Source organism: Theobroma cacao, chromosome 9 (assembly GCF_000208745.1).
Source record: "Theobroma cacao cultivar B97-61/B2 chromosome 9, Criollo_cocoa_genome_V2, whole genome shotgun sequence".
NCBI classification, from domain to species: domain Eukaryota; kingdom Viridiplantae; phylum Streptophyta; class Magnoliopsida; order Malvales; family Malvaceae; genus Theobroma; species Theobroma cacao.
This window is the reverse complement of record NC_030858.1, coordinates 2418582-2436391: the sequence shown is the minus strand read 5'-3', so window position 1 is coordinate 2436391 and position 17810 is coordinate 2418582. Positions and strand designations below refer to the sequence as shown.

At 36.0% G+C, this 17810-nt stretch overlaps 3 protein-coding genes across 5 annotated transcripts; all 3 read right to left on the bottom strand.

Annotated features, from left to right (window-relative positions):
- On the bottom strand, positions 171–3906 carry LOC18588006 (receptor-like protein kinase HSL1). Its single transcript, XM_018127287.1, has 2 exons — positions 1080–3906; positions 171–975 (listed from the first exon to the last, which is right to left on the bottom strand). The coding sequence occupies exons 1-2, from the start codon at positions 3685–3687 to the stop codon at positions 530–532; spliced, it is 3054 nt and encodes a 1017-aa protein (XP_017982776.1). The 5' UTR covers positions 3688–3906; the 3' UTR covers positions 171–529.
- LOC18588004 (mitochondrial import inner membrane translocase subunit TIM17-2) lies at positions 10840–12589 on the bottom strand. Of its 3 annotated transcripts, none has more exons than XM_007012116.2 (2): positions 12375–12589; positions 10840–11856 (listed from the first exon to the last, which is right to left on the bottom strand). In XM_007012116.2, the coding sequence occupies exon 2, from the start codon at positions 11787–11789 to the stop codon at positions 11073–11075; it is 717 nt and encodes a 238-aa protein (XP_007012178.2). In that variant the 5' UTR covers positions 11790–11856; positions 12375–12589; the 3' UTR covers positions 10840–11072. The 3 variants fall into 3 exon arrangements, with proteins under 3 accessions (XP_007012178.2, XP_017983885.1, XP_007012177.2); XM_018128396.1 differs by having other exon boundaries at positions 10840–11843; XM_007012115.2 differs by having other exon boundaries at positions 10840–11822.
- LOC18588003 (auxin-responsive protein IAA2) lies at positions 13118–16215 on the bottom strand. The gene is made up of 5 exons (XM_007012113.2): positions 14954–16215; positions 14291–14553; positions 14027–14177; positions 13635–13699; positions 13118–13546 (listed from the first exon to the last, which is right to left on the bottom strand). Exons 1-5 carry the CDS (start codon positions 15478–15480, stop codon positions 13494–13496), a joined length of 1059 nt encoding a protein of 352 aa, XP_007012175.2. The 5' UTR covers positions 15481–16215; the 3' UTR covers positions 13118–13493.

Sequence of the window (17810 nt, the reverse complement as noted above, 5' to 3'; positions counted from 1 at the left end):
TCTCTCACTCTTTTACACTTCACTTGTGTCTGCACATGCTCGCATGCATGCCCACTGACAGTATGCGGATCTAGAAGATACCTATCTTGTTCTTCTCGTTGATATGATAATGTCGTCGTTAGTGTTTGGCTCATTTGAATTGTGAACTACAATGTTGCCAGAATCATTTTGGGTGGTCAAATCCTTAGAATGTAATAATGTAGGTAATTTTAATTTGCATCTTGAGTAGAATACTGGAAAGTCTAAGTTTACAGATTGATTGGAAAAGAGAATCTATAGTGCTAAGTCTGTACAATCTGAGACTACTAAGTTGCCTTCTGTCAGTTCGACGTTCAGCAGACAGTGATCCCATGTTAATCGTCAAAAGTGCGTAAATCACATGCAAAGCTGGTTCCCATTCTTCGGACGATCCCATGTTAATCGTCCGAAGTGTGGATAACACGAGCAAAGCTGCTCCCACTCTCGGGAATCCTGTCGACGTGGTCGTTCATATAGGGCTGTTGAATGAAGTGACCACGGTTATGGTATATCAGACACTGTAAATTATTCTATCATCTTCCTCTGATTCCTTCTTACTGCGCTTGTAACTAGAAAGATAAGTGGCACTGCCAATAAGTGGAGCTACGCCAAAGTCGCTTGCCACATTTTTCGCTCCATTATCATGAGGAGTACCACAGCTACTAAGGACGTGCAAGACTTCCTTCATGGAAGGCCTGGTAGAGGGCGATGCACGTGTACAGACGATTCCTACCTTGTATACCATAATCATTTCGTCCAAGTAGGATGGTTCTTTTATCTCTGGATCAAGTATTTCAACTATGGGCTTGTCCTCTGAGTCGCGCTGCCACGCCCATTCTACTAGGCTCGTACTCTCATCCGCGCTATTAGCTTCTCTTCCTGTCACCAATTCCAGGAGTACCACCCCAAAGCTGTAAACATCAACCTTTGCATTGACTTTGGTTGTATATGCGTACTCTGCAGAACAAATGACAATTTTGTGTTAAAGGGACGTTCTAGATTTTCTGATTCCAAATATATTTGAGAAAAGGACACAGCAGCCAAGTTTTGACTATTTTTACCTGGGGCGATGTAACCAAAAGACCCTGCAACTGCGGACATTGTATGAGAAGTAGCATGCCTACTTAGCATCTTAGCAAGTCCGAAATCTGCAATTCTTGCCTTGAACTCCGAGTCCAACAAAATGTTGCTAGACTTCACATCACGATGGATGATTGGTTGAGGGCAATCATGGTGCATGTAACATAGGCCCTGAGCAGCTCCGACAGCAATTTGCAACCTTGTTGGCCAATCCAGGACAGCACGGTTAACCAAATTCGTCCCTGACACTGACCTCCTCTTCTTCCCATGAAGCCATCTATCAAGGCTCTGATTCTCCATGTACTCGTATACCAGAAGCTTTGAATCTTCACTGGAAATGCAACACAATAACTTCACTATGTTGGAATGGCGAATGTTGCCCAGTATTTCAACTTCTGCTAAGAACTCTTTTTCAAGCTTGTGATCCAGTTTCTTACTATTCCAAATTTTCTTCACGGCAACAGATTTACCTGAACGGTTAATGTCGATTTTGTAGACCTTACCCGAGCCACCACTTCCGATTAGATTACTATCTGTCAAATTGGACAGTATGTTTCCCTCTGTAAAATCCAATCTCTGGAACGAGGTCAGCTTCCATGTTGCTAGATAATGTCCGCGCTTTTTCCTCCTCCAATCTCTAACAACGAACAAGGTCATTAGAAGGATAACCAGGGAAACAAGGATGGCAAGTGCTATAATCATGGCAACATATTTAGAGGACAATTTTTCGGGCTCATCGAGTTTGGTATAGCAGTCTGGAAGCTTTAGAGTTGGAACATCTGCACACAGATCTGCATTGTCCAGAAAACTGTTTTCATATGCAGGGTTATCTAACTGATTCGGGATCTTCCCAGTAAGTTGATTGGATGACAAGTTGAGGAAAGTCAGCTTCAGGTTGCCAATTTCAAGAGGTATTTCACCAGACAACTGGTTTTCTGATAAATCTAAGTTAATCAGGTCAGGTAAAGACCCAATTGCAGCAGGGATTTTACCAGAAAGCTTGTTGTTGGAGACATTTAAAGTAACTAACGATCTCCATGAGATTATTTCAGAGGGTAGCTCACCAGAAAAATCATTATCGTCGAGAGACAGAGTATTAAGGCGAGAAAGATTTGTTATCTCCTTTGGAATTTTGCCTGAAAATAGATTGTTGCTCGCCTTAAAGACAACCAAATTTGACCAAGATGCAACTGCGGTAGGAATTTCACCGGAGAACTTGTTGTCACTAATTTCCAGCCTTGACATATTCCACGCGAGGTCACTTGGTAGTTCGCCCGAAAAGGAATTGTTGCTTAACATCAAGCTCGACAAATTGAAGGTTGTCCATAAACCTCGAGGAATCTCACCTGAGAACTTGTTGTTCTGAAGTTGAAAAGTGCGCAAAGTAGGGCAATTTCCAAGCGACTTTGGTACTTGCCCACTGAGGTTGTTTGTATGTGCAACCACTCCTTGTAGAACACCTGCAGCACATAAATTTTCAGGCAGTGGGCCGCTGATTTGATTCTGCGACACTTCAAATCCTTCGAGCTTTGAGTGAAGGCCGAATTCTGGTGGCAAGAATCCGGTCAACTTGTTCTTGAAAACACGAAAATCTGTCAGGTTAGGAAGTAGGCCGATGCTTGTTGGCAACTCTCCGGTTAACTGATTCGTGTTTAGGTTTAAAAAGACCAATGATTGTAACTTCCCGAAGTCTTCTGGAATGGAGCCAGTCAAATTATTCATCGAAAGATCCACTTCAACCAAATTCAACGCCTCGATGGGTTTGGGTATCTCACCCGATAGCTTATTGTGAAAGAGATACAGATTGGTTAGATTCTTAAACAAAAGCAACTTACTGGGCATAGGACCTTCCAAATTGTTTGCAGACAGGTCAAAGTGCACAAGACTGGAAAGATTGTTGAAACTTTCCGGGATTTCACCGATCAAATTGTTTCGTTTCATCCATAAGTACTGCAACTTCCTTAACTGACCAAACTCTTGAGGTATCTTCATGGGGACAAAATCATTATAAGCCGTGCGCAAAGCCTCAAGATTGGACAAGTCACCAATTTCCTTGGGAAACGTCCCATTGAACTGGTTTTGGTGGATGTTTAAGGTTTGCAACTCTGGTAATCTCCCAATACTTGGTGGAATATTGCCAGAAAAATTATTGGCACAAATATCCAAGTAAGTGAGAGTTGATAATCGGTCAATGTCGTCAGGAATTGGACCAACAAATAAGTTCTGAGAAATGTCTAAGTATTGGAGCTTTGAACAATTGTAAAGTGTTGTTGGGAACTCTCCAGGGATCATATTGAAGGAAAGGTCAAGGCCAATGAGGTTTTTAAGGTCACATATTGTTGGGGGAATTCTTACCGTGATGGGTATCTTACGGAGAATAACTGCGGTCACTGAATTGTTGGTGCAGCCGATCTCCTGCCAATCACACGGTGAGGATGAGGAGTTCCAGTGTCCGAGGGACGGTGGATTGCCCAGTTGTCGTTTCAGGTTGAGAAGAACAGTTCGTTCTGTGTTTATGTCTTGTGAAATTACATTGAAGGGTATGGAGAAGAAGAGGAGGAAGAGAAGTGATAAGGGTAATTCAGACATTTCGAGTTATTTCAGATGGTTAGTTCCGGCAAGATGCTGCTATTTCTTCTGCCGGGAAAAAGGTGTGGTTAAACCGGTTTTCAAATTGTCGTTGGGGCTCTGGCCTCGGGCAGGATAGACACTGATCCGTGTGGCTATAAGTAAGGGAAACTTCCTGCGAGTCAAGTCCTGGCAAAGAGTTCCGTTTATTACACGCGTCAACCATGTCATCCTCGTAAGGGTCCCACTTGTACTGTCTTCGTTTCTACTCTACAATCTTTGCTTAATTAACCTCACTTAATATTGGCTGTTTAGGAATAAAAAAAAGGAAAAAAATCATCATTCTGTGTTTATCTGATATTAAAATCAGATAGATCCATTTGCAATAATTAAATAAGAAAACTGAGCAATCTTTGAGTTTTCCAGGATGTATCGTCTTTCAGGCATAAATCAAGTAGTATCCCATGTCATTTTGTACTGTGGGTTTGTTGTTTCGAGTATTTTAATTTATTTTATTTTTCTCTATAATCAATCTTCCTATGGATTTCAGGTTCGACTTTTTCACTTCTTTTTCTATATTTAAATCTTGATTATGGTTTCCAACAACGTGCAAAGTACCAAACGAAGCTTGTCAGTAAATGCAGTTCGAGAGGCAGTTCCGCAATTAGCTGCAAATCCATGACCCTTTTGTTTGTGTGAAAGCCTTGGTGTGATGGTCAACCAACATGGGCTGCCGCTTGACTTGAGCCGATTCCGGCTCGGCTTTACAGTGAGAGTTGGCTAGGGAGCTCTGACGGTAGAAAAAGAGAAAATTTGTTTCATACTTTTTATGAAATTCATTAGCAACTCATAAATGGGTAAAAATATATAACAAGTATTCATTCTGAATTGAGGATTTACTTGTAAATGCTTCATTACCAAAGAAGAAAAAGGAGCTTTGTTCAGCATTGGCCCAACTTCAGTATAAGCCGCAGAAAAGCTTTTTTCGAGTCAGTCAGTCAACTCGCAGCAGCATCACGTCAATGATTGATGCAACACAAAACGTAATTGCCAACTGAGGAGAAGCTTCCTATACTTGTATTTCTTGCACTCATTAATTTCTTGTTTGAAAAAAGAAAAAAAGAGGTTTGAATGCTTTGACTATTCAAATTGGCTTTACATGGTTTGGTCAATGTGTTGAACGATATCTAGCTTTTAATTTTTTATTCTAACTTTCGTTCTAAGTTCTTTTCCCACTTTTGTCTAGAAGGAAGACGAGGAAAAGGATCGCTCATCCCATACTCCTCAACAGTCGTTGGCCAGTTCCAATGGGACTAATATTTTATTTGACGCCGGATTTAATTAAAAGTATATGGCTTAAAAAAAAGCTGAAAAGTTGCTTCAGTGGACAAATGGACGTACATTATATATATATATATATATGGTTAAATACGAAGAAAATATTGCACTCCATCAACATTAACCATTATGCACGTGCGCAAATACTAATTCCCTACCATTTGATTTGGTATTTGCTGACTATTTATTAAAATGTCCAATTTGGATGTGCATGCCGTACTTGCTGATGTAAGTATGTTTGCATTGTGTGGTTATATAATAAATTTGGGTTTATATCTTTCTACAAGCCAGGGCAAAATTCCAACCTTATTCAGCAGATTTTTTTGCTGGCTTTAGTTGTCGACTGCCCTCAGGGCTTGATTTTTTGTAGTTAGGTAGGAAATTTTACATTACAGACAAAAGCCTTTTCAGTTCAAAAAAGTAGTGCTACTTTCATGCCTCATAATGACAAGAAAGTTGATAATAAATATTAGGTGATATTGGAATATATGCAGGGGGGTTGAGGAATTTTGAAACTTTGAACTTACTTTTAGCATCCATTCATCTTTTAATTGAATGAGTAATTATTTGTGTCCTTCAAATCAATACTTTTGAGTAAGTGGAAGGTTTAATTTTTACTTCTCTGAGCTAAGCCATTCAGAGGTAAGGGTTTTGGAAGTGGAAAAATCTATCTGTGTCTTTGATCCAATTTCTAGATGTTAGGCGATGCCCCATTTTTTCTACCATTATTGCAGAAAAAAAAAAAGATATAAATGTTTCGATTGCAAGTGCCATAACCACTTTCCTTGGAAAGTAGATTGCAATCGTAGAAAATAATGAAAGAAAACTTGGGATTTGAGAGCCACCAATCCCACCACATTCAATTTTCCAAGAGAGAGGAACCCTCATCAGGACAATTCAAATCTAATTAGTTTCAGCTTTTGCCTTAATTGCAAAGTGAAGGGTCCCTTCCTCCATTATGTGGAAAACATGGGGTGGTATCAATAACCAGTCAATAAGGCAAGGGTCCTGTCTTTTTCAAATGGAACAAATTAATCGAGAATGTCGCCAATCACGATTAGAGGAATGGAAGTAGAGAGGATGGAAAACGTTGTGCGGTTGTTGAGGCAGCATAATGGTATTTAAAATCCACAACATGCCAAAACTATGTGCAAGACTCGAGTCAAAACCATTTGATCATTAATGGCTTAGAGTTAGGGGTGTTTCAAAAGCATTAGGTTCAGGAATCAGATATATGGAGGATTTGGATTTTGGATAGTAATATGTTCATACTTTCACATTGGATCAGTGTTAAAACTTCTTAATCTCTTAATTGTGGGCATCACAGTACTTTCATCGGTTTAAATATAATTAATTTTTGTTACAAGTATGTTATATCATGGTTCGGAATTTAAAGTCTAATTTCATGCGATCTTAAACTCTAAAAATAAAATTTAAATAAATTTATAAATTACGAACTTTTATGTTTTCAATCCAAAAGATAAACCTAATAAGTAATAAAATATTGATGTGAGTACTGAAACTTAAATTTAATCTCGTGCGGTCTTAAATTCTAAAAATAAAATTTAAGTAAGTTTATAAATCACAGGTCTATATTCTCAATCCAAAAGAGATGCTTGATAGATGATTTTTTTTTTTTTATAATTAGGAGAGAAGGGATTCGAACTTTACTCTATAGACAGGGGGATCATGCACCAACCAATGAGCCAAATGCTCGGGTGCATTGATAAATGATTAATGACTTCTGTTTATATACCCAAAGCTCATCTTATCTCTTACTGATATGAGATTTGAAATATAATTATAATAATAATAATAATAATAATAATAAAGTTTGTAATTCAAGATTTGATAAATTTATAATTAGTTAATATTAATTTAAAGATTGAGGATATGAAATTTATGCAAGTAAAAGAACATGTATTTTCATGAATAACGTTAAAATTAAAACAAATTATATCAATAATTTTTAATAGAAAACAATATACTATATAACTAATTAAAAATTAAATAAATAAATTTTGAAATCATAAAATTAAAAAAGAAAAAACACGTGAATTTCAACATATCTTTTTAGCAACTAATAATTACTCAATTAATTACTAATCATTCATTAAGATACATTATATAAAAGTTATAAAATTATTTATAATAGAGTAAAAAATAATTAATAATTTATTTATAAATAATTGGTAAAATTAATGACTATGAAATCAATGTTTACAGTTGCAGGGACCCTAGAGTAGCATGCTGGCCTGAACAGCTATGGGATTGTGATTGTGATCATATATATATATTTGAGTAATGGCTTGGCGAGCATGATTCAACCTTTAGGGGTTGTTTAGTAGACGGTAAGTGAAGGACATCCCATGCAACTAAATTGGAGGGAAGCATATTGCCGTGTTTGGTTAATGTTTTGGAGTTAGGAAAGTAATCCAAGGAGTCCAAAAGGAAGGTTGCCACCGCCACCAATAATTGTCTCCAAGTTAGCATGTGCATATTTGGTCTAATTTTTTTTTAATTTATTTATTTTTTAAAAGTAAAAATTAAGTCAAATATGATCTTTTGATAAATTTTTTTTAAAAAAAATAATTTTTTTTAAGAACAAAACTTAAAAAAAATTTTCAATAAGAACTTTTTCTTCTTTTCTTTTAAAAAATACAAAAAAAAAATTTATTTTTGTTTAAAAAAATTTTCATTTGTTAAAAATAATTACAATATTATCTTCTTAAAAAAAATACATTTTATGATAATTTTAACAAAAATTATAACTTATAGAAAAGAACTTATAAAAAAAATTTACCAAATAATTTTAATTTAATTTTAAAAATTATTATTTTTTATAAAAATTTCATAATAATTTTTAAATTAAAAAAATATAAGGCCAAACAAAAGCTCTTAATAAGTTGATATTCAACTACTTTTCCTCATAATGCTGATTGGGTACTCTTGTGTTACAAACTTTGATTCAGGCTAATCAATGATTCAACCACGGTAAAATACTGGTTTAGCGACTACATATCCCGACGTTCGATTTATCAATGTTTACATTGAAGTACTTTGATGTAAGCATCCTTTTCATGTTAGCTTTCTTCATCTCCTTATTGTCAGGCGGCGATGACTTCAGAGCATACTGGAAATTCACAGAAAGATAAAGTAAGACACTTTAGCATGTGATTTTCTTGTTGCTTTTCAAAAAAAAAAGCATGTGATTTTCTTGTAAGTCAAAGATTTTGATCAGATTTCTTAGTTGGATTACAATCAAAATGCTAGAATACGCAAGAAGAAAATGCCGTACTACCCATTGCTGTAAACATTCTCCAAACCTAGTCTGCTGCGGTTAAGTCTACCCCAACCCCCACCCCAGTTAAGAGTGGTTCTTGCACTATTGCCTATCCACATCACAGCCTTGTTTCATTGAGTCTAGTACTTCCTTTTACCAAACGACAGAGGACATCCCATCGAACCGATGCTTGCTAAAATCTTTAAATGAAATGGATTAACTTGATGCCTAAACTATTACCATTTACAACTACTAGATCTGATTTTAACAGTCGGGTTATGTAATGATTGAAATGCTACACATGCATGCATGAGATTAAGGCAGGTATATTGACAGATCTAGGATTAAATTCCTGAAGAGTAAAAATTAAAAAAAAACTAATACATTCATGTATACAAAAAATTTAAATTAAAAAGTATATATATAATATTTTTTTGTAATTTATCGAATTTGAACATAATGTTCTTTCATGTCATAAAATTCATCAATAATTGAAATTGTGTCAAACTTTTCAACAATCGCTCTTTCAATATAAGTAACCATGCAGTCAGTAGAAAAAATCATCCTTCATCTTATTCCTAAACTTATTTTTTATGATATTCATAGTTGAAAATGACCTCTAACTTATTACAGTTGAAGCTTATTTTTCTTTTTACTTTTATCACTTAAAATGTAATTTTCTTTTGTTAATTTTTATTATATAGTTTGTCTTATCTTGAGTTATATCGTTATAATCTTGATTTTTAAAATTTTTAAATCACAGTGTTATATACTGCTTAATTAGTACTTATTAATTATTGATGGATCTGTCTTTGGAGTATTTGTCTGTTTCCATAAGTGATAAGCATAAGCCTTTCGCATTTATTTCATTTTGACAGAGGATTGGAAGAAAACACGGAGATATCACTTGCTTTTAAAACAATATATATATAATTAGAAAAATTTCAACTGGTGGGGAGTAAGCACCCCCATGCCTCGGTATGTATCCGTCCTTGGGCAGGAAGTTGGACTTTTATGTGCTAGAGAGACAGAGACAGAGAGAGGAGAGAGTACCAGTTCTTCTTGTTTTTCCATCATCAAACACACCATCTCCAGCTTTGTGAGTTTCCAAACCAGATTCACATATATCTCAAGCTGCATTTCTTGATCGAGAACACTCTGCATCTTCTCTTCTCTCTACAATGTAAACTTTCTTTCTCAACTTGTGTAAGAGACTTACTATACAAGTTGGCTTATTTTGAGGAATAGCGTTACTTGTTGCGTTTTGATGGTTAGATCCATGCAGTCGTATTTGCCACTGAGATGAAGGGAGCAAAGGCTAGAAGCAAAAGAGAAAACAAGACAAGAAACTATTGAATAGTAAAGAATCAAAGACTACCTAAACTCCTATTTATACTCATTTTACTCATTGAGAAAGCAGGGGGCTCGCACATGCTAACAATATGTTGCTGTTAATGTCTCAAAATATGGGCATTCAACCGTTCCACCTTTAAATCTTTTTTCGATTATCCTCTCTATTTAACATGATTAATCTTAAAGAATGTTCGAACTTCGTTTATATTAAGACATACTTATTGTTAGATTTTTACAGTTTCAATTATATAATATAAAATAATTCGTTAATAATACGGTAACGTGATTTTAATCTTTGTCACACCTTGTGGTTTAGGGAATGTTGATCAAAATTATTGAACATCATCTACCTCATTGCACTTTTGCATATGGAATGTGCAAATCGTTGAGGGGTTTTTCTTTTACTTTATTCTCACTTTTCACCAACTCCTTGCTATACACTATGGACATTGAATTTATGCGCTCTTTTAGGTCATGTTTGAGAGTCTAAAAGGCGCATGTAAAGAATGCTTTTATTAGCTAAGATTGAGGTTACTTTTGGAAATTTTTTTTTTTTTACTATTTACAGGGCTTTTCTTCTACTTTCACTTTTCTGCAAGCAAGAAGCAAGTGACAACTTTTTTGTGCAAAAAGAAAAGCATTAACATATTTTATTTACTTGTACAATTAAGCAAAATCAAGAAACAGAAAGAAAATCGAATATTATTTGTACCAAGCAAAAAAACGTTAATCAATAATTACAAAAGCAGAATAGGCCACATCTCATAGCCAAGCGGATAACCCAAAATTTTTTCCCTGGGAGGAAATGGGCCCAGTGAGGCCCACTATCCTTAGAAGTTTGGGCGTAGGCATGGCCTGCACTTACAGTGTTTCTCCTTTACATAAATGTATATTTATAGCCTGAAGTCTGCATATACTCATTAACAACTAAAAAGGGTGATTGACATAAATCCTGTTCTCAAAACATTCCAAAAACCCTTCAAAAACCCTCCATTGTCCATGGCTCCATGCCTTTCTAGGACTTCATTAAGCATTCACAATGAGAAGCTTTATTCTGAAATGATCGTAACAAGAAAATCATATCACTAGAAGAAAGCCATAGAGCACTGAGCAAATTACTATATTAAATGCAATAATGTAGCCTAATGTTTAAACAGTAGTTTGCAAGAAGTAAAATTCAACCATGAAAAGTTAAGAGATCCAAAAACATTGGGTATCATTTGACTGAAGTGAATCAGCTGCATAGACATGTAGATGTATGGTTTGAATGGGGAAAGAAGAATAGAAAGCAATAACAACTATTGATTCAATTATAATGATAAATTCAACTCTCGATAGGTTCAAACACTTCAAAGCACTAAAATAAAAGCGGGATTTTAGAGGCAGAAGTTAAGCTCTGTTGACAACAGTGAGAAAATGGCTAGTCACCACTTTATTTGTATTCAAATGATGGCACAGGAGGAGCATCAAAGCTCTCCAAAACCTGTGTCTTACTTCCACTACTTGTTGCTGACTCCTGCTTCTTTCCGCCTCCAAAAAGTCCTCCAAACCATGAAGACGAAGAGTTAGATGAGGAAGCTGATGATGATGACGGTGATGATGTTGATGACGGTGAGCCCTGCCTCAAACTGTCAACTGATATAGGTGCTTGGTTTGGCAATTGCCCCATTGGAAATCCAGGCATACCAGCTACATTTGGTGCTGGCTCTTCAATCATAATAGGCATCTGCGGTTGACTAAGAAATTTATTCAACATGATCCCAGCTCCTTCAATCAAGGCAAGCAAAACCCCACCAAACATTGCTGATCTGGAAGCAGCACCAAGTCCTTGACGCATTGAAAGAAACCCTCCAGTGGCAGCACCAGCTATAATCGAGTTCCATGGATCTTCTTTCTGCCGGATGTACACCATCGTGCAATCAAAGGTGGAAAAAAGACCACCCCAAACAGCAAAACTACCACCGATACGAGGGGCATTCATACGCACAGCTTGAGTTGCTCCAATCAACCGAGCACCACTAGGGGAGTTCATTGTGCCTTTCAAGAAGTGGAAGGCTGCACCTCCAACAGCACCCATACCAAAAGCACCTCCAATATCATCAAGAATTCGATCTGGGCATGGCTCTCGGGAAGTTTCTGGGGTCCCCATGGTTCAGAAAGATGGCGCCTTTATATTCAAAAACTACCCAAGTTTCAAAATTCCCAACAAAATTCACCTGTCAGAATAATTGCTCAAAATTTGACAAACAAGAAGGATTTATTTCAAGACAAATTAAACATAGGTCTGATTAAGACGAAGATTTCAGCAAACTAGCTAATCTAATTTGGCTGCACCAACCTAACGTTATTTACCAAATTCAATGACCTATAAAACCAAACAAAATCAATAGAGGAAGACATAAAAACTAATAAATGCAAAACTTTCAAGGACACAGATTTACATAGTATATGTTTTTGGGACACTCTTCTTTTCTTTTCTAAGCTCACCAGCTAATTTCAAGTTACATAAAAAAAAAAAACTGATTTTTTTCAAAGAAAACGATCATAACAAGCGATCCAAGCTAAAACCCAAGGGACAAATACACGAACAGAGAAAAACACTAGAAAACATATCACCTTCAGATGGTGAACGATCAGTCTCGACAAAACCGATAACATATTTGGGAAAAAACGGAAAGGACAAAGAAAAACAATAACCTTGTTGTTTCTGATCAATGAAAGTATGGATTTTTACCTCGGTGCCGATCTGCTAGAAACCCTGAGGCCTTGACTGGATGGGGAGGGATTTTGTCATAAAAATTTTGATTATTTATTAAACAGCAAACGGGAAAATAAAATATCAGTAAACCCTAGAACCTTGGAATGGGAATTTTCCCTTTTGGAATTGGGTTCTCCTCTCTGTGTTTGTTTTGTAAATGGGCCGCATGGCTTCACGTAGTGGAACTGAAGGCCATTGGTTTTTGGCTACTTTGGTCTCTCCTCTTTAGAGGCTACTTGTACTCCTCTCTTATTTTTTTTTAATTTTTTAAGATAAAATTATATATATAAACACAATTTTAGTATAATATTTTAAAAAATTTATAAACATTTCAAAAAATTTTAAATAAAATTTTTTATTATATTTAATTAAATTTTTATACTTTCATTTTGAGTCAAATATATTTTTATAATTAATGATTGACTAATCATTATTAATTATCATTTTATATCATATGATATTGACATGACACGTAATATTATATTGAATGATGATATAACATATTAATTGAAATTCATAACATTTTACAAAAAGCACTTGATGGCTAATTTATTACTATTCATTTGTTATTGAATTTTTTGGGTTTTAATCAAATTTAACTTTTTATTTTCATTCATTCAGTGGTTAGTGCTATAATTTTTTAGTAAGTTCTTAAGGTTGGACTTTGGCTAGTTGAAATTAATTCTTTTTCAATCATCAGGTAACAGTGAGTCTTTTCATTTCAGAAAAGAAAAAAACATTATACATATCAGTAGACCAAAATCCAAGTCAATTACAAGCACTTGAAGAGATCAGGTCCCATCAAGTTTCCATTTCCAAATACCTAGTTGACTTCTAAAAGGACAAAAAAAAAAAAAAACGTATAATTGAAAATACAAGTAGTTCATCTCAGGTAGTCCATCATATATTTACAAACTTATTTATGAACATCAAAGCTCAGAACTCAGAAGAACCATAGAAAATTAGAAATGATGTCAACTTTTATGAAAGGATTGCAAATGATAGATTTTGAAGTTTTGAACCCAAATTTGAAGTTGGTGCCACCATAACTTCTCCACTCGAAGATAAAGAAAATTCCCCACTCAAAAGTCATCTTCAAATTTGCACAGCAGGAGCAAGTGGTGTCTTTTCTTGATCATTGCTACCAACTGAAAAGCAGCCAAATTCCCCAAACTTTTAAGCTATCTTAGAAAGTCGGCTAACAGAAATAGACAATTTTCAGTTCTAGTAACTTACTTCGTAGAGTTGAAAGTTCAGAACTCTTCAATACATGCAGCCTCTTTGCAGTAGAAACAAACATGCTGCCAAGTAGATGAACTCCAGGATCAAAATGAATGGGAATATAAAAAGATCAATTCTCATAAAAGGATATCAAGAATTCGTTCTTTGATTCAATGAGTATAGCAAGTTTATGTAAAGGTGGTGGCTTCAAGAATCATGATAGAATATCATAGTCATTACACTTACTGAATAACAGATTGTATGCCACCAAGTTTTCATCCTGAAGAAACAAATGTTTTTGTACTGAAATTTGCAGTTGAATCATAGTTGAAGGTTTCATTTGTAAGAATCTAACTTGTGTAAGCTGATCTGATAAACTAAAGACTAATAAAGAGAAAAATGCTTACTGCCATGGGACATCCCCAACAAGCATCCTGTCTCCTTCATCATCTTCATAAATTAGAGTGTATTCCCCACTTCCAGCTAATGAACCTGCATCTGCTTTTGCTAATTCCTCAATCTTGTGCTCATTTTGAGTGGCAGATGAATCTCTTTGAGCTGGATGTAATTGTAAAAAACCAGTCAATGTTTGCTAACATACAGGAAGACGTTACGAAAATGTTTTAAGTAACATCTGTGGAACATTTTCTACGATCAGGTTTGAAGGCAACCTGCAAGCAGACCACTGAAGAGCTCATCTATAGCAAGTGAGAGTTCCTCGTAGCTGTTATAGGCACTAAGATTCACTTTCCTTCCGATAGGAATTCCTTCCATGTTGATCTTCACGAACAACTGATTTTTGGAATTTTCTGGTTTTCCTCCAGTGTCCTTTTCATTTGGTGATTCAGAAGCTGGCTTGGACGAGCTGCTGCTTGCAAGATTTTTCCTGAATGACCGAATTGGAGGCCACCCAACAACTGGGGAATATGCTATTCTGCTCATTTTGAGACAGTAAGAGGAGCAGATAAGAAAAATGATCTAGCTTTCAGTGGCATCAGCCAGGGGCTAACCAATACAACTTTATAAAAGACCTTTTTCACAGCATTTATTACTACTCAATACAAACCACAGAAACACCTTTCCCACCCCACACATGCTAGAATCAAACCATACTCATCGCCTAGGACAAAGAGTTGGTGCCATTTTGCCTAAAGTTGCTGACATTTTAATAGACTTTCATTTTCACTAAGAGAATACAGTTTTCTTTTATCCTAAATTAAAGATCAGAATAATATCTTTCTCTAGCTTTTTGTTAAGAACCAACATGTAAAATGGCCTTTAGTAAATTCTTTTTCCTAATACAAGCAAAGTATTAAAAGTTAAAGCATAACAACCTTTTATTGGAGGTATTGTTTGTGGCGGTATCTGCATCAGCAGTAGCAAGACTAGAACATGCCTTCCTATGTGGAAACTGCACCTCTGCCCCCCTAGAGCTACATGGCTGTGAGAAGTCCTCAGCCATGCCAGCAAGGTTCTTGGAGATTGGTAAGTTTTGGAAAAATGAAGCCTTTGAATGTTGTGACTCCATCTGGGAGTCTCTCTGAAAGGCAGAATATGGTATAGAGCCAGATGACCATGGAGATGGAGTACAATTTACCGCATCGCCTGTTTTTGCAAAACACGAAAGCTTTTGGCATTGGTTTTCACTACCATCTCTCCACCGGTCTTTCTCTGCTATTCTTGTTTCAGCTGTGTGTTGGAAAGCTCTCTTTGTTCCATGAGTTGAACTGTTGTTGCAGCCAAGGAATTCTCCTGGAGGACCAAGCCTCAACTCCAACTTTCTGTCCTCTGATACTTTATGGTTTACAAGCCATTCCTTGTTCATAGGATTTAGGTTCAGCAATCGAGGATATTCCTCCATCTTACTTAGCCACTATAAGAAGGGAAAATGAAAGAGATCCTAGCTGGTTGGAAAAAGAAACTATATTTTAATTCTTAGAAAATAAATCTTCAAAAAAAAATTCTTAGAAAATAAGTTTAGTTGAGTGGAGGCTAAGGGCAGAGAAAACTACTGAATCCTTTCTGGTAACAGAACTTCAATCAGGAAACAAAATGATTCATGTAAATAAGAGAACTGCAGGCTAGGATCAGGCAAAACAGAAGCTCACGGGATATTTTTAGCTATGCCTACTTATGTCTACCTAAGGCTGAAACAATCTACAAACCAACAGTCTACAAAATCTATCTATTTCCAGCCTATCAATGAGTTTTGCTGCTTTCTAAGGAAAAGGACAACCAGACACATCCAGCAACCACGCCAATCCGAGAAGAAAACTTGGTGATATATGGCAAGCTCGTGGGAAAGATATAGTTAGGCGGCTCTTTGACTGCTTTCAGTTATTCTCTTCTAGTTTCCTCTTGAGACTGAGTATAGTATAGACAGACAGAAAGAAACTGCAGAGAGGTTTTTTTTTTTCTTTCAACCACAGTAGAAATGGAAAATAAAGCATTGAGGCAGGCAACAGCTTGGAAATAATGGAATTTGTGGTCATATACTTTGATGCATAACCTAGACAAGACAACATTGTTGTGTTCTTCTTTTGTCAAGAAGCAATGCTAGTCTAGACTCGTATGATGCTTATCCTAAGCTTAGGCACATGGACATGGCACATGATAAAGACAGCATTGTTGTTCATTTTCTCTGATAATGCAAACCTGAGGCCTACATTTTACATTTTGATTAAATACATACAAAATTAAACAAAATACCCACTAACATTTTCCCCTCTACTGTAGTATTAAGCTGATTGCTGACAAACAATATTTCTTTACACCTATAAGTTTTTCTCTCTTTTTTTCTTTTTGGGTATATATATATACTTCTCTTTTCTGGGTATAAAAGACGCATTAACCCTGTCTCCTACTTATACCATGTAGTATGATTTATGAATCTTGGACAGGTGTTTGTCTAGCCAGCTACTCCATAATTATTGGCAATAGCAACCGAGCAAGAGAAAAGTGTGTGTGATAATCAAATGCTTTCCACGACATAGGATTCATCCAAAGAAGGAAGAAAAAACCATGTGCCGTATCCATACCTTTAGTCAACCTTTCACTACAATTAGTCCACTAGTTAGTAAACCCAGTCAACTCATCCCATATGTCCAGAACGTTGTTGAACTGAGAACTACAATCCTGATTAGGTCCTGATTTAAAAGAGAACTCGAAGTAATAATTACATTTTACAAAGGGCTTCTTAGCAGTCATTATTAAATTGTTGACCCTAAAAAACACTCTTGGAGGCATGCCTTTCTGCAATCCGCGTTTCTTGGATGGGTGGAGAAGCCTACCTTTGCTTGATGGGTTCAGCATTTCGGACAATCAAGTTACTTTCAGGCTTGTATATATTTTTCCTTCTTTTTTCACAAAGTAGGCACTGGAAATGTTCAATGAATATTGGGGGAAAAGAAAAAAACGAAACTAAAGTCTTGGTCATCATTATTTGCAGAACAACCCTTTTGCGCTCACCATCTGTAATGGTGGAGCCCCAACATCCCACTTATTAAGATATGATCCATCACTGCCTGCCTTGATAATTCCCAGCTTCACTTTAGAGGAGCCCTTTTGGACCTTTTTCGCTTTATTCCCCCCTTTTTCTAATTCTCTTTACTTCTTGATCGGTATAATCATTACAAGTTTGCCTGCTAACCAGCCAACCAATCTCTCTCTCTCTCTTTCCAATTCTCCCTCTCATCCTTGTTTCATTAACTACTATATCAGTGTGCTTTATTTTTGCACCTGTAAAATCGATTGTACTACGATTTTTACGAAGAAAATTCTATTCTGTTCATATATTTACATAAAAACCTGAAGTAAAAGAGATGTGATGATGATTTTAAAGAAAATTATGTAATTCGTTTACTGCTAAATGATGGCTTGGTCTTCTCAACGCCCTAGGTATTCACCTAGCAGGATACAAGACAACTACTGTGTGCGGGGTTCTTTTTTGGTACAAACCTTTTCTAAACGTTGATTGGATATAATTACTCTAATTCTGTTTTAGTCCTTTTCCCTCTCTCTCTAGACACTATGCAAATTTGGGCCCAGAAATACAGTAATACGAGAATCATGTGAGTGGGTTCAAATGGGAAATCTGGGGCTGTCTATCCAACACACAACAAAAGCCCAAGACTTTTCAAAATTCAAATCTTGAAAGCATGGAGAGAAGTTGAATAGTTGAATTTGACAAAC

What these genes read in the sequence shown, in the direction of transcription:
- LOC18588006 (XM_018127287.1), bottom strand. Translation starts at nt 3,687, where the DNA reads ATGTCTGAATTACCCTTATCACTTCTCTTCCTCCTCTTCTTCTCCATA. An exon ending in TTTTGGTTACATCGCCCCAG is followed by an intron (nt 976 to 1,079) that starts GTAAAAATAGTC and finishes TTTGTTCTGCAG; the next exon opens with AGTACGCATATACAACCAAA.
- LOC18588004 (XM_007012116.2), bottom strand. Translation starts at nt 11,789, where the DNA reads ATGGGGACCCCAGAAACTTCCCGAGAGCCATGCCCAGATCGAATTCTT.
- LOC18588003 (XM_007012113.2), bottom strand. Translation starts at nt 15,480, where the DNA reads ATGGAGGAATATCCTCGATTGCTGAACCTAAATCCTATGAACAAGGAA. An exon ending in AACAATACCTCCAATAAAAG is followed by an intron (nt 14,554 to 14,953) that starts GTTGTTATGCTT and finishes CAAAATGAGCAG; the next exon opens with AATAGCATATTCCCCAGTTG. An exon ending in CTTCAGTGGTCTGCTTGCAG is followed by an intron (nt 14,178 to 14,290) that starts GTTGCCTTCAAA and finishes AATTACATCCAG; the next exon opens with CTCAAAGAGATTCATCTGCC.